Source organism: Ochlerotatus camptorhynchus, unplaced genomic scaffold, assembly GCF_037179485.1.
Source record: "Ochlerotatus camptorhynchus isolate MF236.1 unplaced genomic scaffold, CSIRO-AGI_Acam_v1.1 ptg000556l, whole genome shotgun sequence".
Classification (NCBI taxonomy): Eukaryota; Metazoa; Arthropoda; class Insecta; order Diptera; family Culicidae; genus Ochlerotatus; species Ochlerotatus camptorhynchus.
Genome location: NW_027041039.1, coordinates 1,395,403 through 1,419,128, shown reverse-complemented (window position 1 = coordinate 1,419,128; position 23,726 = coordinate 1,395,403). Strand labels below are relative to the sequence as shown.

Below are 23,726 nucleotides of genomic sequence, written 5' to 3'. Positions count from 1 at the left end.
AGTATTTATTGTAAATCAACATTCGAGTCTTTTAAATACCACATCTTAAGAGTTAAAAATAAAGTTAAAACTATACACTTAAACCGATTTCTGAAATTTCTTCAGTATTTCCATCAAGAACTCGTATCTCAGACGAATCTCGGAAGCCTTTCTACCATGGATCTTTTCGCCGATCCGTTCCACAAGTTCCTCTACTGCACTGTAGCCGTTTTTAATTTGTTCAAGGATTACCTTATCCTCGTCTCTGGTCCAACTGGTTGGACTGACGTTTTCCCTGGATTCATTCGATTCACTCCTCTCTTCGTAAGGGGCGTCATCCGAGGCGGATTTCTTCAGGTGTTTTTCCTTTTTTGAAGGAAGCGCTGCTGTTGCTGGTGTTGATGCTCCTCGCTTCAAACCGGATGTCGAAGGTTCCGGATGTAGGTCCGGCGATGCTTCAATCATGCTTTTCAATTTCTTTGAAACGGCAATTACTTTCGAATCCGGTGGAACGGACACCGGAGCTTTCTTGGCGCCAGTTGGAGAGGAGCCTTTTCCCGTGGTAATTTTCTTGTTGATTGGAGAATTGATTCGCTTTTTGGGTAGGGTTTTTATTTGTTGCTTCTTCGGGGAGTTGGATTTATCGTCCTCGGAGTGGAAATTACTGAAAATGATATCGCAAAATTGTATACCCATATTTTCGCTTTCGATCTAAACGGATTATGTATAAAAATTAAAATTGTCTTGAGCATCCGTTTCGATCGAAAACGGAAACAGGTGTCGTCCAATTCAAATTCCTATATTGACTTATATTTCCTTGTTGAGGCTCCGCCGCCATGAGCTCCTTGGAACTTTTTTCTTCAGAATCGGCTTTGAATTCTAATATGTAAATCTTTGGTACCCTCCCAAAACTTCTTCGGAATTGTCTTCAAAACTTTCCCGAAAACCAGTACCGTATTCTGTTTTTGGCAACATAACAAAAAACGTTGGAAAAGTTTGGGCACTATGTTGCACCTAGGAAAATTCAAGCAGCTACATAGCAAGACTATGCTGAGTTCGATTCCCGGTCCGGTCTAGGAATTTTTCGGAATGGAAAATTTCTCGACTTCCTTGGCATAGAGTATGATTGTACTTGCCACACAATTATACTAATGCAAAAATGGTACATGCATCGAAAGCCCTCATTCAATAACTATGTATGTGAATCAAGAGCACGCAATAAGCTAATATGCGAAAAGCAATAAGCTTGAAATACGAAGAAGAAGAAGAAGAAGAAGGAGTGCGAGGACTTTATAGATAAATCCAAAGGGGCGCCAGATTAAAAAACTTGTCTCATTTTATGAATGTCTACGAATTCCCTGCATCTCTATGAAGGTTTACCAAGTTCCCCGAATTGCTACTTAATTAGCTGAACTTTTACAAGTTTCGGTGGACTACTTTGAAGTTCCACAAGTTCCCTGATTTTTTAAGAATTTCGTTGATTTGTTGCGAAGTTCTATAAGGTTTCCTGAACTTCTACGGGATTCCCGAACTAATTTGAAAGTGAAGATCAGTAAGCTGCGACTTACTTAGGCTGGTGTTTAATTAATAATGAAGAAACGTTCACTTTTCTTCCAATCGTCAACCGAACTACACGGCGAATTCTTCTTCTTTTCCTTTATTTAACGTCGGTCTCTGTTCCGCAATCTAGTGCCAATCACCGACGGACATCGATTGCCATCCATTGACGGCAACCGAATGTGCAGGAAGGCAGCTTCCACACCTGCGTAGGATATCGCACCCATTCAAATTCAAACACACATGGGCCGGGACCAAAGGATTCCGAAGGAAGACGTGACCAGAGATTTTTATGCCTCAGAAAAATCTCACCGACCTCGGCTGGGATTGAACCCAGACCCATTGGGGTGTTAGAAAGTAGTCACGCTTACCACTACACCACCGGCGCCGGCCTACACGGCGAATGAGAACGACACAAATTTGAGTTTAGTTCACTCATAATCTCGTAAAGTGCAGGAACTCAGCGATGAGTAAATTTGCACTTTATGTGATTTATGAGTTAACTAAACTGAAATTTGGGTCGTTCTCATTCGCCGTGTAGACGTTACTACAGTTATACCATAGAGGTAACTCTAAAACTAGTAGCACGGAGAACATATTCGTTAAGTTAAGATAACAATCCTTATAGTTACTTTCACATGGAAACCTATAGTTATTCCAACATTAATTTGACCGTCAACTCAGTCATATCTACCTAATAGATTCAACTGTTCATCTTATACTCAATTCAACTATAACTTTGATCAATTATAACAACAGTCAAATGTAATTTATTTATATAATTTGGTTTCAATTGATCATCATAAATCCACATACTTTTAACTTGTGATGCGTATAGCAGGCGATAAGATAGCTGGCTCTCACGCAGATGAACACGGTTCAAATCTAAGTTGAATGTTCTTGTTCGCTTTTTTTATGATTTTGCAGTTGTGTTTTTGAGATCGATAAAGAAGCAAAACAAACTTCCTTAATATGTCGATAATGAAGAGCAGTTTGTTCAATAAACATTGTAAAATTTTGCTTTCCTAACAATAGTTTTCTTGAATCAACTAAAGCATAGTTGTATTTTGAAGTTTGGCGTTTGTTCATCTACTGAAAAATATAGTTGAGCCAACCGAGGAGCCAACTATGAACTATAATAGTTGTTGCCCTCTATATATAGTCACATCAACTATAGTTTCGGGTTATCTCGAAAACAATTGAACAATATAGTTATTTTTACCGGAAAAATAATTACGTCTGCTATAATTTGTTCTCCGTGAGGTCCCGAAGAAACGTGCTCAACTTTTTGGCTCAGCTCTGGTACTCTCTTCGGTCCCAAGCTAATCGATGTACCCCTCGAAACATGGGAATATCCACGAACCCCTCATTTTATCTGTCAAACCTTCATAGAGAATCAAAACAAACATAGTGTAGTACCAGAATTTCAACTAGAATGAGATACGTTAATCGATTTGCTTGGGACCAATAGGCTAGTCAAGTAGTGAGCCAATTTCAAATCGATAGTTTCGTATTGATTGTTGGTTATACCGTTACTACAGTTATACAATTCAATCATGCAAATCAACATTACCAATATCTCATCTATGTGATGTTGTTACTGGGTGTCCATTGTCTGCTTTAAACAAAAAAGGCGTTCAAAAATAGCCGTTTATAGATAATCATATTTTTTTTCGGCAGAATTGTTCTAGGGTCAACTACCCATTTCAGGCCTATTAAGCACAACTCGCACTTAGTCTTTCTTAATCTAGCGCAGTTTAGCACCAAACGGAATGTTATTATTACTGATGGCTTCCAAATTTATTTACCCTGCTTCTTGACGCCAAACTCGGCCTAACGCATTGAAACGCCAATGAGTTCACTTCGGCCTATCGAATGAAGATAAAAATTAATTCGGTCGAAGCGCTTCTTTTGTATTTGGGAATAATGGGTGCAAACCTTCATATCACGAGTTCTCATTGACTTCGTTCGGAAGCTTATTAACTAAAGTATCTGTTGGCGTAGTAGGCAATCAGCCGTCGCTTTCCCCTGTTACGTTGTTGGGAAGCCCTCCCTGGCAACGACCCGTTACCTGTTTGTGAAAATTAATAACTGTTCATTCCACAATAGCACTTCGTGTAGTACAGACGTTTAAATAAACTTTTCTCCGTTTTTCCTGTTAAACCGTATACTTCGTTTAGAGTCTCCCGTTTGTCCCTTCAAGAGGTTATGAGCACCACCGCGAAGGACGTTTCGTGCAACATCCCGTTGCTGCGAGTGCGCCTGTTCCTGGAAGCCAAAGGCGTCGCGGATGTGCTGACCGAGGTGGCTCCAACGGAACAAGCTGCAAAGAAGAAGTTTGAAGAAACGGACCGGATCTCCAAGGCGTTGCTGGTGGGTTGCCTGTCGGACGAATGCCTCGAGATCGTTCGACCACGAAGGAGAAGTCTGTCGCGAGCCAAACGTTAGTACGGAAGCAGTTGGCTCGTTTGTGAATGAAGGAAGGGGACATGCGGACGCATCTACTTGAATTCGACGGGCTCGTGAGAAAATTGAAGACGGCCGGAGCAACTCTGGCGGAAAGTGATCTGGTGTCGCAGCTTTTCTTGACGCTTCCAGACTCTTTCGATCCCCTAGTCATGGCCCTGGAGAACGTCGCGGAAGAAATACCTGAATTTGGACCTCGTCAAGCCAGCGTGAAGCCAATTCAGCGAAGAAGGAGTCCATCAGTTTCATGGCCGATGCAAACATTGCGGAAAAGCACCCTGGACGAATCCTTTTCGAGCTTGATTCCGGGTGCAGTGACCACCTGGTTGGCGACAAGTTCGTTTTTGCTGCCCTGAAGAAGATGACCAGTCGCGTGGAGATCAAGGTCGCCAAGGAAGGAGAAGCTATGCTTGCTGAACCGATTGGCGAAATCAACGTGACCAGCAACAAAGGTGTACATTTCAATCTGAAGATTGTGCTCTACGTTTCAGAACTACGTGAAAACCAGATATCTGTCAGGAAGATGGCCAATGCTGGGATCGATGTCTTGTTCTCTGGAAACGTAGCAGTTCTGAAGAAAAGTGGTAAGTTACTGGCCACTGGACACCTTCGAGGCAGCCTGTACGAGCTTGAGTTGTCGTTGGAGGAAGTTGAAGCAAATCACTGCGAAGTATCGATTGGAAACCTGTGGTATCGTCGACTGGGGCATATCGGCCAACGCGGATTGAAGACCATGGCCCGGAAAGGAATGCTGAAAGGTATGAATGAAAAAACAACCAAAATTGATTTCTGCGACGCCTGTGTGCAAGCCAAGTAATGCCGAGAACCGTTCAACGGAACGCGAGCTAGGGCCAGCCGGCCGCTGGAGCGGATTCATTCTGATGTTTGAAGACCGATCGATCCGCCGGCATGGGATAGTTCTCGTTACATAGTCAGTTTCATCGATGACCATACTCATTTCTCGATGATATATTTGCTGAAGCGCAAATCAGAGGTATTCGAGAAATTTCAGGAATTCGAAGCAAAGGTCACGGCTATGCTGGGAAATCCATTTCAAGAATGACTGGACCAGGGACGAGAGTACTGTTCCACAAACCAGATGCAGTTCTATAAGAGAAAAGGGATACAGCTAGAGACAACGGTTTCGTACACGCCTCAGCAGAATGATATAGCGGAGAGGTTCAACCGAACCTTGGTTGAAAAAGTCCGTTCCGTGCTCATCCAATCCAATGTGCCGAAGCAGCTGTGGTCCGAAGCAGCCTTCGCCTGCGTTTACTTGATGAACCGAAGCCCAACAAGTGCGTTGCCCTCTGGTGTTACCCCGGCTGAGATGTGGTTCGGTATCAGACCGGATCTGGACAAACTTCGTGTGTTTGGCTGCAAGAGTTTCGTGTGGATTCCGAAGCAGCAAAGGCGTAAGTTGGATGCGAAGAGCAAGGAGATGGTCATGGTTGGGTACGCTCCGAACGGCTACCGCGTGTGGGACCCGGTGGCTCGAAAGCTTACAATTGCTCGAGATGTCAAGTTTGATGAGTCGTCCTTCCCGTACGCTGTGATACAGCAAGAAGACGACCGTCCACTTCCCGTTCGAGCAAGAGGGGGAACGTTGCCAGCCGGCCTCCACAGATGTAATTCGTGAAGCCAATGATGAACCTGAAATCAATCGAATTGAAGCAGAACCCGACGATGATCTTGAAGAACCAGAAAATGCGCTCCCTTCGCCCACAGAAAGACGCGAAATTCCTAGTGCATTGTCGTCGAGGCATTGCGAACGGGAGCGCAGGCTCCCCGGTAAGTTATTTGATTACTACGAGATGAGTTACGTTCCATGGAGGAGAACAAGGTCTGGCGTCTTATGAGCTGTCCGAAGGGAGTGAAGCCTCTGAAATCGAAATGGGTGTTTCGGCTGAAGGACGATTCGGCCGGCAATACGGTCAAATATAAGGCGAGACTGGTGGTGAAAGGATTCCTGCAGAAGGCTGGAGTCGATTACGAGGAGACATTCGCTCATGTTGCAAAACTGGCCACCATCAGGACGGTTCTCGCGGTCGGAGTGCAACAGTGTTCCCACTTCCATCGAATGGACGTCAAGACGGCGTTTTTGCACGGCGACCTGAAAGAGGAATTGTACATGGCGGTTCCCGACGGTGTTGCAGCGTCCCCTAATACAGTGTGCCGCTTACTCAAGTCCATGTACGGCCTCAAGCAATCCCCAAGGTGCTGGAACGACAAGTTCAACGATCGGTTGCTGAGTTTGGGATTTCGTCGATCGCTGCACGACTACTGTCTCTACGTGCGGGTGGTACCAGGAGACGAAATTTATATCATTCTGTATGTGGACGATTCGCTCATCGCTGGGAGGAAGATTGAAACGATTGTGAATCTGAAGAAAGCCCTGAGTTCGACGTTCACGATGACGGACTGCGGTGAGATCAGTCGTTTCCTAGGTATGAAACTAGAATACGACCGTGCGACGAATTCCATGAAACTCTCTCAAGAAACGAATATCGAAAAAATATTGATATGCTTTAAGATGACGGATTGTAACCCGACCAAGATGCCTATGGAGAAGAACCTGGTTGTTTCCCGTGATGGTGAGTCAACCAAGAACCGTACCGTGAGCTGCTGGGCACAATTATGTACGTAATGCTGTGCACCAGGCCTGATTTGTGTTTCCCCGTCGGATTCCTGGGCCGTTACCAACAGAACCCAACAGTTAACCATTCGCAATGCCTCAAGCGTATAGTACGGTATTTGAAAGGGACGAAAACGAAGCACCTGAAGTTTGTACGCGACGAATCAGCGGAAGCGTTGGTCGGATATGCTGACGCCGACTGGGCATCGGATGCGGAAGACAGGAATGCAGTCAGCGGCTACCTGTTCACGGTATTCGGTAATCCTGTATCGTGGTCGAGCAAAAAGCAGGTTACCGTTTCTACATCCTCGAGTGAAGCGGAGTATGTGTCGCTGGGTTCTGCTGTTTCGGAAGCGATCTGGTTGTCCGGAGTGATGGAAGATCTTCAATTGAAGCGGCCTGCGGATCCGGTCGTAATATTTGAGGACAATCAAGGAGCGATAGGTATGGCGAAGAATTGTGAAAGCAATAGAAGCAAGAATATAGATATCAAGCACCACTTCATCCGGGACCACATTGCGAATGGACGTGTAGCGGTGAAGTATATCAGTACCGAGAAGCAACTGGCGGATTTGTTCACCAAACCGGTGGACGCGGTGCGCATGGAGAACCTGTGCCAAGGCCTTGGAATGGCCGATTGAGAGGGGGTGTTGGCGTAGTAGGCAATCAGCCGTCGCTTTCCCCTGTTACGTTGTTGGGAAGCCCTCCCTGGCAACGACCCGTTATCTGTTTGAGAAAATTAATAACTGTTCATTCCACAATAGCACTTCGTGTAGTACAGACGTTTAAATAAAATTTTCTCCGTTTTTCCTGTTAAACCGTATACTTCGTTTGGAGTCTCCCGTTTGTCCCTTCAAGAGTATCGTACCAAACGCATAATTGACTTGTTAACTCTGAAATCATGGATTTATTTGAAGTTTTCTGCTCGATAGGCCCAAAATTGGCGATTATGCCGAAGTGGTTCTCTACCCTATAATACGTCCACTTTGTAGAAAAATTTGAGATGAGATTTGCATTAACATATTGATCATCTAGATCTCTAAAACCCCATGTATAAAATTAAACAGCCTCCTTTAAAAATGAGGCTAAATAAAGTTTTGGTATGTCAGAAAAAGCATATATCAATCATAGGCACCTAAGCAGGAGAAACGCAGTATTAAAAGTTCTTCGAATCTTTCTGGAGTTAAGATTTTGAAGTTCTATAAGCCAAACAACATTGGGATACAAAGATGTGTTACCAAAATATTTATCATTCTCCAAATTGTCCTGGAGATATTTTACAGGTTAATAGAAATCTTGTTCGATTTCCACTCAGAATTTTTGAACATTTTGTGATCAACGGAGAATTTTAACGTAATTAAAAAAAAAAAAAATTTAATTGTGTTGGAATTTTTTCCTGATTCCTAAAAGAGTATGCAATTTATTTAATAATGAAAATAATAAACAACTTTAAACGGCGATGCACTCGCTAATGTACGTGCGATTAACGCCACGAATCTCTATAGGTCAAAAAACTAAAATAAATTTAAAAATAAATGAAGTCGCAGATAATTGATTCATTTTAATTTACGGCAAAAATACGGCATTTCGCATATTTGTGTTAGTTTTGAATCGTAAAAGCTTCTTATGATCCAGAATCTGGGAAAATTCTCAATGTCCGATCTGGACTCACACACACTGCAACTAAAAAAAAAAAAACTCTCATAATCATGAAGATTTTCCTTAATCCAGAATCAAGACAACTTTTATAAGTAATGCGAATAGCGGCAGTATAGGACGGAGAGAATTGATTTTTAAGAACTATGTTGAATAACAAGAATCTCGTTTTTGTCGATATTGAATCTTTGAAATGGAGCATTACATTTATTTAAACATTCAAGACAAATTGCATTGATATTCGATTTGTGGAATATGCGGGAAAAACTAACATCTATGGTAGGTATAAGTTTTATTGTAATGCTAAACCAGAAGAGAAAAATAGAATGAAAAAAAAAACAGTCTTACCTTTCGTCGGGTGTATTCGGATCTGGCACCAGCAGGTGAGCCACATCCGCATATGTAACGCCCTTCCCACCATGAACAAGGGGATTCAGGCGAATGGCATGTGCATTAAAGGTGACATCGTCGCACAGCTTGTACCGTGGCTCCTCACGGTGAATCTCCTCCGGTGAAACAATATCCGGCTGATCCTTATCGCCAAGCGCTTCACCTTCGGCACCCGTTCTAGGTCGTACATTATGCACGCATCCTTTGAGCGCCGAGTTGTCCTTGCTGGAAGCAGCCGAAACCATGCAGTCATGGGCCAGGAAGGACAATCTCGCCGGTTGTGTTCCATACACGATACGACCTTGGATGTATTTTGTCCCACACACGGTACTTTCGCTGATCGATTCCGGAGCCACTTCCACGAATGGCACATCCTCGTAGATTTCATTTGGATCGGTGTAGTCCGGGAGGGGTAGCTTTTTCATTGAAATTACTTCATAGTCGGCGATACTACTCTCCGGAGGTTTTTCCGGAGGAAATAATTGCAGAAACCATTCAATCAACAAGGGATTCCCCTTCAATAGCGGGAGGACACGGGATTTTATCTGTGCCATGGTCACATCGCGCTCGTTTGAAAGATCATTAAGACATGAGTAAATTTTCTTGATTTGCGCCGGCTGCTTGGCGAAATAGATGTTTAACTTGGTCAGAAAATCATTCGCATTGGTGAGAATGAAATGTTCGAAAAATTTCCCAACTTCTGCCGCTTGTCCCGGCAGCAGAAACGTTAGGAATAAGTCGACCAATTCGGGATGATCAGCCAATAGAAGATTTTCTATTTTATAGTACAAATCCGTAACCCGATCTTCCACCGCATTAAACGATTGTAAAATTTCCAGAAAGCTCTCGTATTGAGCATGTCTGCTTTCGGACAGCAAAGTCTCTTCAACTTTTTCAAAAAAGTTGTAAGCATAATTGGCGTCCTTATTTTCAGCCTCACTGATTCGTTGCAATCTCGTACGCAATCCGTTCGATATTGAGTGTTCATTTTTTGCCATAATTACATCCATCTTCTTCGAACCATTACTGGAACTCATCTTTTTCAGTTCGTCCAGAAAGCAACTGAAGCTGTCTATCAGACAGAAGTGGTCGAACACTTTTCGAAGGAACCAATTCAATTTACCACGGTCGATTCCGTGCACATACGAATTTCGGAATCGTTGATAAATTTCCCAGAGCTTTTGTTTCAAGCTTTTCTTTCTTTTATCATTTAAGGAAATGTTCTTTGGAAACAAACGAAAAAAATCCGTCAATCGTTTCTGGCCCTTCTCTAAGTTGTTTGGTCGGGAATTATTTCCTCGCTCACTATCGTTCCGATGACAGTTGCATTCACAGCAGCTGGTTTTCTCTGTTTCAGTGATAGGTGGATCGGATATCGGTGGATCGGTATCCGGTAAGCTGCATCCGTCGAAATTATCGTCAATAATTGAAATGGAAGGTTCCTCCTTGATCTCGGCCTTGTATGGACTGCAATTCGGCTCGATTGCTTCACTTAAACTGATGTTCTCTTGTTCTACGACCGAGGGATACGACTTATTCAACGATAGCTGATCAATTTGCAACGATGTCGTTGAATCTAGGTTCGTGGAAATAGTTTGGTCCAACGGTATCGGGGCTTGCTGTGGGTCTAGAACAAGACTGATGGTGATGTTTACGTTGGCTTCCTGACTGGGTGTTGATGGCGGTAGTGGGCTATATGCCTCGGCGGATTCGTGTGATTTGGTAAGACTTGATGCGCTTCTGCGATTGTTTATTATTACCAGCTGTGTGGAAAAAGAAACGGTTTATTACAAATTAGGCACGAAAAGAAATTATAAACAATACATTTTAGAAAAATTATTACACTCTGTTCACTTTCAAATAAGCACTCTCCTGTCACTGCCTTTATATGCACTCAAGTACGCAGCCATATACGTTTATAAAGCATACTGGCAGTGCCGTCAGAATATTTGTTTTAACCTACGATTGATGAATTTGAGCAAAGGTAAAACTGGACATGCGACACCTAGTTTTCAGATACGCAGATGTAGTAAAAAATATTCCATACGATTTGACAGATTTTCTAAATTTGATCCGCGAAATCCGCGATTTCTCAAAAGAAATCCACGACTTCAAATACTAATCCGCGACAAAAAAAAACTGTTTTAATTGCCTAAAAATAGCATTTGTATACTACTACATAGCATTTCAAGCTTATTGCTTATAGCATATTAGATATTTGCTTGCTCTCAACTTAGTGTTCTTTGAAGTACTTTCACATTTTAATTGAGAGCTTTCTATGCCTGTACCTACTGTGTTACCTGACTTATAACGAATATACGTTATATACGAGTACCCCGAATACAACTTATGACTCGTCTAATTTTGCATAGCATTTGCAATGTAAAATTAGACGAACTATACGTTGTATTCGGGGTACTCGTATACAACGTATATTCGTTATAGGTCAGGTAACACAGTAGCACTTTTCGTTGTCGAATCATAATCGAATCGTATATATGAAACTTTGTGGATCATGCACGACTTATTACTTTGTATACCGGAAATTATAGGTATTCGAAATCGTCCAGGACATCAGTTGATTTGTTCTACTAGATCAACCAAGACTGCAATAATGTCTGTAGTATCGAAAAATGTCCAATCAGATTTAAAGTGTCTATGTGGATCATGCATGATCTATTTCCGAGTAATCAAGGTTCTTCAAATCGTTCTGGAGTTCAGATAATTTGATCTACTAGATCAACCGAGATTGGGACAATGTCTTAAGTATCGAAATATTTTCAGACAGATGCACAGTGTCTATGAGGATGATGCATGAACTATTGTCATGTATACCAGATGTTTTAAGTTCTCCAAATCGTTCCGGAGTTCAGATGATTTATTCTACTAAAGGGTGATACGGTCAAAATTTGGTCAAGGGAAAACGCGTGTAAATCGGTGAAATCGTTTATTTAAAAAATCAAATTAAATTTCTTTTTCAAGTTCAATTAGTATAAAATTCAGGAAAAATATTCAGTTGAGCTTCCGCTTTTCCAAATCCGAATTGCCGGGCCTTACGCTTGACCCCTGCCATCAGATTGTGTACAGCAACCTTGTCCACCTTCTTCGCCGCAGAAAGCCAGTTTGCCTTGAACTGCTGCTCGCCCTTAGCAGTTTTTTTGGTCTTCTTTAGGTTCCGCTTGACAATAGCCAGTTGGGAGGGTTCTTGTCCTTGGGAACCACCTGCACGTTGTTGGCGGCGTACCACTCCATGGCCTTTTTACCGTAATGGCAAGATGCCAAATCCGGCCAAAACAGTACGGAACAACCGTGTTTCTTCAGGAAAGGCAGCAGACGTTTATTCAAACACTCTTTCACGTAAATTTCTTGGTTGACAGTCCCGGAAGCTATGAAAATGCTGCTTTTCAAGCCACAGGTACAGATGGCTTGCCAAACCAGATATTTCTTTGCGAACTTTGACAGTTTCATGTGCTTGAAAACATCTGCTACCTTTCCCCTTCCTTTTGCCGTATAAAACTCCTGTCCCGGAAGCTGCTTGTAGTCGGCTTTGACGTAGGTTTCGTCGTCCATTACCACGCAGTCAAACTTCGTCAGCATCGTCGTGTACAGCCTCCGGGATCACACTTTGGCCGTCGTATTTTGTTTATCATCGCGATTTGGAGTCACTACCTTCTTGTAAGTCGATAGTCCGGCTCGTTTTTTGGCTCGATGCACGGTTGTAGACGATACACCCAGCTTATTTGCGGCATCTCGGAGAGAGAGGTTAGGGTTTCGCTTGAAACTACCGGCAACTCTCTTTGTCGTCTCAGCGGCTTCCGGTTTTCGATTTCCCCCCGATCCAGACTTCCTGGCTGTCGACAAACGTTCCCCAAACACTTTAATTACATTTGTAACGGTTGATTTGGCAACTTTTAGCGATTTTGCCAACTTTGCGTGCGAGTAGCTCGGATTTTCGCGATGCGCGAGCAAAATTTTGATACGCTGCTCTTCTTGCTTGGACGGCATTTTGACAACTGAAGAGTGAATTCCAAAATCAAAATAGGAGCAACATTCTACACACACACACCTTCAAAATGAGGGGTGTTCAGGTTTTTTAAATGCAAAATTGAAAGAAATACGTCAAGTTGATATTGACCAAATTTTGACCGTATCACCCTTTAGATCAACCATGACTGGGATAATGTTTGTAGTATCGAAATATGTCCCAACAGATTCATAGTGTCTATATGGATAATGTTTCTACGTATACCAGATGATCTAGGTTTTCCAAATCGTCCAGCAATTCAGATGATTTGTTTTACTAGATCAACAAAGACTAGTATAATATCTGTAGTATCGAAATATTGGAAATCCTAGAACATTTGGCATACACGGAAATAGGTTGGCATGATTCACATAGATACTGCCCAAACAGCATATTTCGATACTACAGATATTGAATTAGTCTTGCACACTTATTTTTTTTCGTCGAGATTCCAACAGCCGAGTGATTCTGCAATTTATTTTGCTGAGATTCAGTAAAACAATTGCCGAGACTCAGCTAACAAATAAAATTTTGCTGAGATATCAGCTAACAAACAGATAATGTGCAGAGATATCGGCAAAGGCAAATGCCGAGGTAATCGGCTGTTGGAGATTTTACCGAGCTAGATTAAGTGTGTGGGTGATCTAGTAGAAAAATAATATGATCTCCAGAATGATTTCAGAACCTATAACATCTTGTATACGTAGCAATAAGTCGGGTACAATCCACACAGACACTTTGAATCTGTTTGGACATATTTCGATACTACATACATTATTGGAGTCATAGTTGATATAGTTGAACAAATCAACTGACCTCCAGGACGAATTGGAGAACCTAGAATATCCGGTATAATTGGATAAAAAAAAGGAAAATGTCTGGACAGACCTCAGGGAATTTCCGTGCAAATCCGGTGTGACTTATGGAATTGAGATCATTGCTCGATTATTTGCAGGGTGTTTGGTTTGAACCGGTAAAAAATTGAGAGCCAAATGAACAACAAAATTGATGACAGCAAAATAATCCGGGACGGAAAGGTTACAATGACTTCCACAATTTTTATGACAGCATATCAGTCCCTTCGCGATTTTTGCGGCATCATTTAATGTTTCCGCGACTGAAAGTTCAAATCCGCGACAAATCCGCGAAAATCGCGAAATCCGCGCCTGTTGTAACAGCCCTGCAGGTAGCAAAACGTCATTATGACGTACCCCATTCTAGTCAAAATTCTAGTGCTACACAATGTTTGTTTTGATTCGATATGAAAGTTTGACAGATAAAATGAGGGGTTATTGGATTTTCCTATGTTTCGAGGGGTGAATCGATTAGCTTGGGACGGAAGATAGTACCAGACCTGAGCGAAAAAGTTGAGCACGTGCAATGAGTGTTACATTGATTGGACGTTTTGTTCTACATGATACTAGATTCGAGACTAGATTCCCTTTCAACAATTTCAGAATAGAGTACCTAACCTTAGATTGTTTTTCCATGCCCCGCCTTTAGAAAATGAGCACCAATCATGATAGGTAGTCTAAATATCTGAAGTAACCCATGATTTCAAATTGTATATTGGACAATTTTTACCTATGATTATATTAAATAAATGAAAATAAATTTGGATGGGTGTTTTTGTATCACATACAATGATAGAAGAGCAATAGCAACCGGTGGAAACCACAAACGAAGTGACAGACGACTAACTGGCGAAGAAATAAATTAAAATAATGTGGTTCGCAGTAATAGAATTTTCTTAGAAGCTTGTGCCATCATCCACCAGATGGGATACTATTTTTGTTTTGGTTTTGCACAAAGTTGATTTTGGGTACAATGATTCTTTGACAGTGTGCAACGAGTGTGTCATTTTGTCAATTTTTTATGCATTTCAGTTTTGAGTAGAGTGAAAGAGATAGAACCAAAGCATTCTAGTACATTTGGTGAAAATGCTAGTTCAATCCAGTAGTAGCAACAATCAATACGAAACTAACGATTTTAAATTGGCTCACTACTTGACTAGCCTATTGGTCCCAAGCAAACGATTAACGTACCCTATGCTAGTCAAAATTCTAGTACTACGCAATGTTTGTTTTGATTCGCTATGAAAGTTTGACAGATAAAATGAGGGGTTATTGGTTTTTCCTATGTTTCGAGGGGTGAATCGATTAGCTTGGGACCGAAGAGAGTACCAGAGCTGAGCCAAAAAGTAGAGCACGTTATTTAGGGACCTTCTAGTCTTAGAGTTACCTCTATGGTACTACTAGCTACAGCGTACGTCCATCGCTTCACATATTGCACCACTACCCGGAAGTCTTACGCAGGTGGAGTTAACACAAGCCTTGGAGTACTTGATCCGGGCGGTTCAATGGGAAGTCTTCCCAGTTGAACTTGCCATCTTAACGCACAATCTTCAACATCCGAGAGAATCACAGGAGCCTCTGGACAAACACTGTACTATCTCCCAATTATCGCCTGTGTTTGACGAACGTGGAATCCTACGGGTGGACAGTAGAATCCAAGCAGCGAATGTTACAAGTTATGCAAAGTTTCCCATAATTCTGCCAAGGAAACGACTGACTCACCTTATCATCGATTCCTTCCATAGGAAGTACCATCATGGAGACTGTAGTTAACGAGGTGAGACTACAATACTACATTCCAAAGCTACGCATAATCGTCAATGCAGTTACCGGAATAGTCAATAGTGTATAATCAAGAACGCGCAACCGCGTGTTCCTAGGATGGCTCCGCTTCCAAATGCTCGTCTAGCATCGTTTACGCGACCATTCAGCTATGAAGGGTTGGATCTATTCGGATCAGTCCTTGTTAGGATCGATCGGAGCAACGCCAAGAGATGGGTCGTACTATGTACATCCTTGACGATCCGTGCTGTCCACGTCTGAATCCTGCGTCATGAGTGTGCGTCGATTCGTGAGCGCCTCTGGAAATCCATTCCGACAACGGGACGAACTTCCGAGGAGCCGATGGAGTATTACGGGAACAAATACGGAAACCTTCACCAACACAAACATGAAATGGGTATTCATCCCTCCGAGCGCGCCGCATATGAGTGGATCGTGGGAACGGATGGTGCGTTTCGTCAAGTCAGTGATGGAAGCAGCTAATGGGGGATGGAGATTGGACGACGAAGGTCTGTTTACTTTGGCGATAGAAGCAGAAGAAATGGTGTACTTGAGACCGTTGACGTACCTCTCTCTGGATTCCGAAATGGTTGGACAAGAGGTCGAATTTGCAATGTCTATGCGGGGCAAGATGGTCGAATTCGGCAAGCATTGGTTCAAACAAACAGCGCAGTTCGGGAAAACTGGACATGAAACTTTCGATGACCATAGCCGAATGACAACCCAAATGATTGAACTATACCACAAATAGTTTGGATGATACCCCCAACACGTCGTTAAAGAAAATAACCATACACATTTTATTAGGGCAGTGAGGGGGAGGATGTTGCGAACTGGGTTCACTGCCTCAGCGTCGCAACCACAGCGCCAGAATGTCCAACGACGGTGAAACCTAGAACTGGGTGAGAGGAGATTTCCGGCTACAGTTGCCAAAAGTTTGCTGGATATTATTCGACGAGCAGCGAGTGAGAAAGAACAGTTTACAAAATTTAATTTAATTTAATTTGTTGTGAATTAAAATTGTAAAACTAAATTTGTTTCTACCTAAATTGTTCTACTTAAAACTAATCGGAAGACCGAAATTTGCAAGAAAATCTATTTAAACTTATAGGGGAAATGGCTCTAATGTTGGCCTATAGATCTAAGATTGGGCCCATCGCTAAAAATCTGCTATTTATTAATTTTATCTAGATGAACGCGTCGTTGGGACGGTACTAATGAATATTTTTGGCCGCTATTGAAAATTTAGTCGATTGCTGAATTTATATATGGGCCCAAATGAGGGGCATTTAGGCCTACATTAGATCCATTTTCCCCTACCTAGTGAATTTGTTTCTAAAAATAAAAAATCTACTTGCAGCTGGAACAGGCCTGCCCAACCTTTCTAAACTTGCTTTTTTAAATGGTTGTATCAACGATGAACATGTTGCAAGCTACATGTTGTTCATTTCTAATGCATTCTGGGCTGAAATTTATCTTCTTCTTCTTTCCTTTATTTAACGTCGGTCACTGTTCCGCAATCTAGTGCCAATCACCGACGGACATCGATTGCCATCCATTGACGGCAATCGAATGTGCAGGAAGGCAGCTTCCACACCTGCGTAGGATATCGCACCCATTCAAATTCAAACACACATGGGCCGGGGACCAACGGCTTTACTTCCCTTCCGAAGGAAGACGTGACCAGAGATTTTTATGCCTCAGAAAAATCCTGGGCTGAAATTTATAATAATTAATAAAATTAGACAAAAATTATATCATTGCTGAGATCCAGAGACCACGCCCGGCAAGGCTGAGCTACCGTATGCGTGATAATATTTGCACCATTGAGCAATGTCGTTTTCGAGTTTTTTTTTATTTATTCAAAGGGGGGGGGGGGGTGTTTCTCAGAGTCTTAAACTATGTTAATCATCGATCGAGTTTCCACTTGCTGCAATTATGGCCTCCATACGCTTCCGGAATGCACGGCAAGTTCTAATAATGTAGTCTGGATCAATTTCTCTCCAGGTACGGGTCAATGTTCGTCTGAGGCTTGCTGTACTCGGGTGGCGTTTATAACAGGCCTTGGCCATATTGAGTAATCCAGCGGATTAAGATCGGGGCTGGATGGCGGCCACATATCCTTCGCCCAGACCGGAAGATGTTCCTGCAACCACTTCTAAGTGCGGTTCGAGGTGTGGCACGGAGCCCCATCTTGTTGAAATACAACATTTGGCTTGGGACCGTACTGTTGTTTGATGCACGGAAGAACATACTTACTTAAAATCTCGATGCAGACCTCCGTGTTGACCTTGTCACCTTCTGGAATGAACACCGTGTCCATTTTTTTTTGCCATTGGAAGCCACCAATAACGCTAGCAGGATGCTTGGTCAGATACATGTTCTTGTGCTCGTCGGCCACGTCTTTTACCGGAAGAGAACTAATTTACCGGTCGGTTCTGGAATTGGATACGGGATCGACGGTAAACATGCTCTCGTCGGTGAACAGGATTACCGATTTTTTTCACTTGAGATTTTCTTGCATCGTTCGACTCGTAGCTCCCGGATGCGGTTGGTAATCATGTGAGTTTTTTTTACCGTGCCCTCGACTTCGCCCCGCAATCTTCCTTTACGATCTTCCGTGTCGTTAACTCACTGATCCCGTGTTCCTTTGCCATTTTCCTTATTGAACGCACTGGATTCAAGCTAATCTTCCTTTTGATAGCAGCGATAACCCTCGGAACCCGAGCTGACCTCGGACGACCTGTGGCCACCTTCGCGGATAGTTATCCTTTCTTTTCTCGGTCTAAAGCCCTTTTGACGGACCACCGGGGCACTCCCACCGCGATTGAAATGTCTTTTTGCGACATTTGCGCGTGGAACAAATCACGAATACGCTGCCACTTCGTCATGGTGCAACTGTCAAACTAAGTAAATCATTTTCTTTTATACATAGCCTACTACGGTATGAACTATAGGTTACGTGCATGCAAAGAAAACCAAGGCATTGTATGCACAGGTGAAACGGGAACCTTATTTGTACGATGGTGCAAACATTATCACGCATACGGTAGAAGCTTGCCATACACACATAATTATTAACATAACACATAACACGATTAATATCAATATTGGGAATTTCCATTCATGATAATATTCGTTTCAACACTTCGCTGCCCTTCGCTCTCACTATGGCGGCGGCCTCACGGGCTTTTCACGGTTTTCATCCGGAAATGATGGATTCCCGCTTTTTCTGGCTTACCGATTCGCTGGTCACCCTGGTTACGAATGCTTATCTGTTGACAGATAGGCGTATTTCGCAGCTACTTCTTTACTTCCCCAGGGCCGTGTACTCAAGAATCATTGGCATGACATGTGACAAACATGACCGATTGTCAATTTAAACATTTTGATGTGAATTTCAAATATGAAATTCTTCATAGTTTGTTGTGAAAAAGTGACTCTAATGTTTTTTTTAGTCTAAAAAGAGTCTTTTTAGTGACCCTGCGATAAATACGCGCGCATTTTTTAGGTACCTACCAATTTACTTCATTGGAGAAGACATTATTTTTCAGACAAGACTGAGCTACGGTACTTACCCTTTCCGGTGAGTAGAGATATTTATCCCAAAGATGCGGAAGTTCTCCCTTCTGATATGCAGCCGGAGCGATTACATTGTTGAAATCGATTGTTTCCAGCACATGCTGGAAAGGTGGCGATTTCAAGTGCTTATAATAATACTGCAAAAAGAAAATGATGCTGCGTGTTATTTTCTAACTAACCTGCTTGAATGCATCTTACCTTGATGGAATTCGTCTGAGCGCAACGCTGCCGGCGGCTGCAAATGAACCCATATATTTGTGGGCCAGTGTGCAGCGGGCACAGGTACTTGCTAATGTAGCTACAGACTTGCAACAGCGTGGGAATTCGCTCTTTCTGCGTTTTGTACCGGCTGAACTCCTCTTTGGCAATGGAGTAGAACATTTCCAACCCGTAGGCAATCAGTCGCTCTTCGGATTTGATGAAGCGCTTCTCCGATCGTAAATCCATTCGAAACGGTGTGTACGGCAGCAATTTTGGATACATAAAGGCTCTATTGGTGACAACCCTTTCCATCATCTTTGGATGGAAGAAACCTTGGTAGTACTTGGATATTTCCTTTGCTTTTTCACTGAAATGGTTTTGTCAGAGCTGTATGGGTTTATTTGATTAAAAAATAAATAGTTCAAATCATACCTTTTTTTAACTTCTTCCAGTTGAAAATTTATAAATTCGGTATTTTCATCTGATTGCTCTTCAAGTTCCCTCTCCCAGCCCGTGCAACATTCGATAGCGTCATCTAGATTAAAAGCATAGGCCGACGGAACGCTACTAGATTTTTCCTGTAGGTCAAGCTGAAAAGAAATTGGAGTTGATGTAGGTTAATCCTCGTATTTTAGAAGCAATTGAAATTACCAGCATATCCTTGAAAGTGCTTGCCATCTGCCAAAATTTGGGATGGGCGTAGGTTTGCATGAAGTTCTGAGCCGCAAACTGCACATGCATTCGCAGCTGTTGTTGGAAAATTGACAGCTGAAAATTGGTAAAGCCAGTTTGTCCTTCGGAATAGGTAACTGTCACCGGAAGCAGGCTATGAACGAAGCGATACTTTCGTTCTGAAGGCTCAACTGGTACGCGTTGATCAGGTGGAATTACCGGAACCCTTAACGACGGTACACAGTACCGTGTGTAGCTGGATTCGTCTGGTGTTGATACTTGTACGAAGAAATTTCCGATGATGGAATGATTTCGAGCTGTTGCACTGGTCGAAGGTTGGCTAGTGGAAGCCATTGCGATGATAGTTGGTGGATTTAAGCTAGTAAACGGTTGTTCAGTAATTGTACATTGTTGCAGCTGCTGAAGAGGAGTGCTCATGCATACAACTCGGCAATCTACGGATGGTGCAGTCGAAATGATTGTGCTATTAACCTGCTCTTCAGGACTTGGAATAAGCATTTTTTCTGGGCTGGGTACTTTTGGTTGAGGAGTACTAAGCTCCGAAGTTTCTTCTGTTTTCTCAAGGTCCTGTATTGAATTTTCTTGACCTTGAGCGTCAATTGTATTATCAGGAATCAAGGTACTGTCTGGCAAACCATCGTCAAGAAAAGATTCATCTATAATTCCACTCATTTCAAGCAGTTCCGATACCAGATTGTTAAGTTCCTTCTTTGATACCTTAACTTCTCGAAGCTCTTCGGGATCGACTGGCACTTTATCGGCAGCCACGTATTCCGGATCGGTATCATCATCTTCCTCTGCGTGATTTTCTGTAATATTAAATATACATAGGTATATGAATAATAGGAAAATATCGTTTTAAAAATGCAAATAGAAACATCGAACATCTGCGAAGCTTTGTTCTTTGTTTTTCGTTTTACGGAGATGAACTAGCCAAAGGCTAAAAATCTCCATAATGAAGAATAAAAAAAAAACTTTGTTTTTCGATGCCGATAAGCAAGATGAAAATGTGGCCAATAATACTCGCCTAAAGGCTTCGTAAACTCGTTCAGAAACTCTTTCCACACGTGATCCATATCGCAGTCGAAATCGTACATATCCGTCGTAATGTCCGGTGGCACAAACGTCGATTCAATCGTTTCGATTGCCGTCGTCTGCAAACACAGCTTGGACCTGGTTCGTCGAGCTATGTTCTCCTGCTCCTGTTCTGACTGCGAACAGTGACTATCATTGCGCGATTTGGGAATTTTGAACAAGCCATCTCGGCTGTATTCCGGTCGTTCATCGAGACCACACTCCGTTCCTCCTGCGGCTGCCGGCGTAGCTGGGGTGCGCGGCTGCGAATCGATATCCGATATCGTTGTACTGGGATCATCATCGGATTGGATGTCTTCCTCGGTCGGTTTGTACTCTTCATCGTCGTCATCGGAGCCAAGATCCTCATGGATTAAGGCTGCCACCTCCTCGTCCGCTATCGGAGCAGCCTTCAGGGGAACTATAGGAAGAAGTTGCTTGTTTAGCTGCTTAGCTTTCAATCGAGTAAGTTTGTATTGAAGATAATTGGATTCCTCATCTTCATCGTCGCCATCCGTTCCATCCTTCGAAGGTCGCATGTTTTCTTCGCGGTCCTCATCTTCTTCCTAAAACGAAGATCAAAGCTTAATCTTACTTGAAAGCCGATAGATAGCAGAAAATATCATACACACCTTCAATTTCACCGTGGCCAATATATGCTCATTCAGCACCAGCTTCTTGAGAATCTTCTTGACGCTATCTTGCGTCATGTTATTGTTGACTGCCACCCTCTGAATTGTTTCCTCCAGTGTTTGGTCCTCCACATCGCTACTGGAGCTGCTCGATCTAGGTCTGCGGCGTTTCTTCCTTGTCGAGGGTTGTCGTTTTTCCGGACTTTTTTTCGGCGTTACCGGCCTTGAAGATCTGGTAACAATCGATTGTGGCTGTGGTTGCTGTTTACTTCGGGTGTTATTTGCCGCGTACGGGAAATCGATTACCAACTCGTCGCTAGAGGAGTCGTCCTTTGGTGAGGCAACCACTGGTGACGCCCGGGTGTTTCGTCGTTTTTTCTTCTCCGTAGACATTGCACTAGCGGAAATTCGCGAATTTTCTTATACAATGACTCATTTAAGTACAGAAAATTAGTAAAATTCGCAAGTTAAACCTGCATGTTGCGTTTCGCACTGCTTTAGTGACACAACAACAAACACTGAATGAGCAGATTGTTGTTTCTCGCGCAGCTTTTGAAAAGGGTCTATACAATTTTGTGTATACAACTTGTTGCCTTGCAAGGCCTTTTTCACGCGAACTGAAGTACGCTCATGAGGAGAAATTTTCTTCTTTTCGATAGTGATCTTGGTTTGCGTGGCCGTAATAATTATTCGCTTAGCGTGAAAAGGGCCTTACAAATTTTGTTTACAGAAGTTTATTGGCCTTTTTCTATTATGCTATACACGCTATTTTCTAAACTACCCAAATTTAAGTGGAATCCACCCAGATCGGTGAAAACTGAACCTACCGAAAAAATGGGTAAACTGTGTTGGGAGTGACAAGTTGACAAATGAACAACATCGACATGAATCCGATCGACATTGTTCATTTGTCAACTTATCACTCCCAACACATTTTACCCATTTTTGGGTATAGGATCAGTTTTGACCGATCTGGGTGGATTCTACTCAAATTTGGGTAGTTTTAAAATAGCGTGTCGGTTTGAGATTGATTGAAAGCTTCACGGGTTCTTACTGAATGGTATACAGTATCTGTACCGACTGAAATTTCGTAAGGACTATACCTAAGAGGCAGAGGAGACAACTGGCTTCTTAAGGCCAGCGCACAATGCATACGTTTTCGGGTTTTTTTTTGACAGATAATGCATGGGCTAACTGTCAAAAACCTGAAAAAGTATCTATTGTGCGCCGGCCTTTACTCGTTTGACAGCGTTTGACAGTAGGCAGCATTAAAGCCCTCTAGTTAAAGCACAGTCAAAGTTAAAGTATGGACGACTGTCACCACAAAACTGGAAAAAGCTGCTCAAATCCAATGACATTTATATAAGGTCTGGGCCAACAGGCAGCTTGCTGGTGTTAGAAGCAAAAATGTTGTAAACATAGCTGAACATCTGCGAACAGATAGATATACGTCACTGCCAACATACTGAGAACAGATAGAAATACGTCACTGCCAACAGCTGTTTCGTGTAAAAAGATAAACATTGCAATATAATACGAACACCACTATCCATTTGCACATTTCACTAACACCAATAAGTCCTTTGGCCCAGACCTTATATAAACGTCATTGGTTCCAATCTAGCAAAGCGGTGCATTTTGACGGTTCAATTGGAACAACTCCTTGATAGACGTCCATACTTTTACCATAGGGGTAACTCCATAGAGGTAACTCTAAGACCACTGGGTCCCGAAGAAAATCATTATTATTTTTGGCTCCTCAGTACCAGAACAACGGTCCCAAGCAGTCCCAAGCTATTTCACTCACCCCTGCATGTTCTGCATGAATCCACACACCCCTGATGTTATCTGTCAAACTTTCATAGCGATTCAAAACAAACATAGTGTAGTAATAGAATTTCAACTAGAATAGGCTACGTTAATCGTTTGCTTGGGACCAATAGGCTACTAAAGTGGTGAGCCAATTTAAAATCGTTAGTTTCGTATTGATTGTTGGTAACTCTAAGACCAGAAGGTCCCGAAGAAACGAGCTAAACTTTTTGGCTCAGCTCTGGTACTATCTTCGGTCCCTAGCTAAGCGATGCGCCCCTCGAAACATAGGAAAATCCACGAGCCCCTCATTTTGTCTGTCAAACATTCATAGCGAATCAAAACAAACATAGTGTAGTACTGGAATTTATACTAGAATGGGGTACATTAAT

At 42.6% G+C, this 23,726-nt stretch overlaps 1 protein-coding gene across 1 annotated transcript; it reads right to left on the bottom strand.

Moving 5' to 3' along the window:
* Positions 1-22,016, bottom strand: mute (muscle wasted). The gene is made up of 8 exons (XM_065236572.1): positions 21,526-22,016; positions 20,847-21,459; positions 19,778-20,628; positions 19,559-19,716; positions 19,124-19,493; positions 18,922-19,062; positions 8,642-10,446; positions 1-643 (listed from the first exon to the last, which is right to left on the bottom strand). Exons 1-8 carry the CDS (start codon positions 21,916-21,918, stop codon positions 79-81), a joined length of 4,896 nt encoding a protein of 1,631 aa, XP_065092644.1. The 5' UTR covers positions 21,919-22,016; the 3' UTR covers positions 1-78.
* Positions 22,017-23,726: the final 1,710 nt, after the last annotated feature.

What these genes read in the sequence shown, in the direction of transcription:
- mute (XM_065236572.1), bottom strand. Translation starts at nt 21,918, where the DNA reads ATGTCTACGGAGAAGAAAAAACGACGAAACACCCGGGCGTCACCAGTG. An exon ending in GCACTTTCAAGGATATGCTG is followed by an intron (nt 19,717 to 19,777) that starts GTAATTTCAATT and finishes ATTTCTTTTCAG; the next exon opens with CTTGACCTACAGGAAAAATC. An exon ending in ATCTCTACTCACCGGAAAGG is followed by an intron (nt 10,447 to 18,921) that starts GTAAGTACCGTA and finishes TTTTCCACACAG; the next exon opens with CTGGTAATAATAAACAATCG.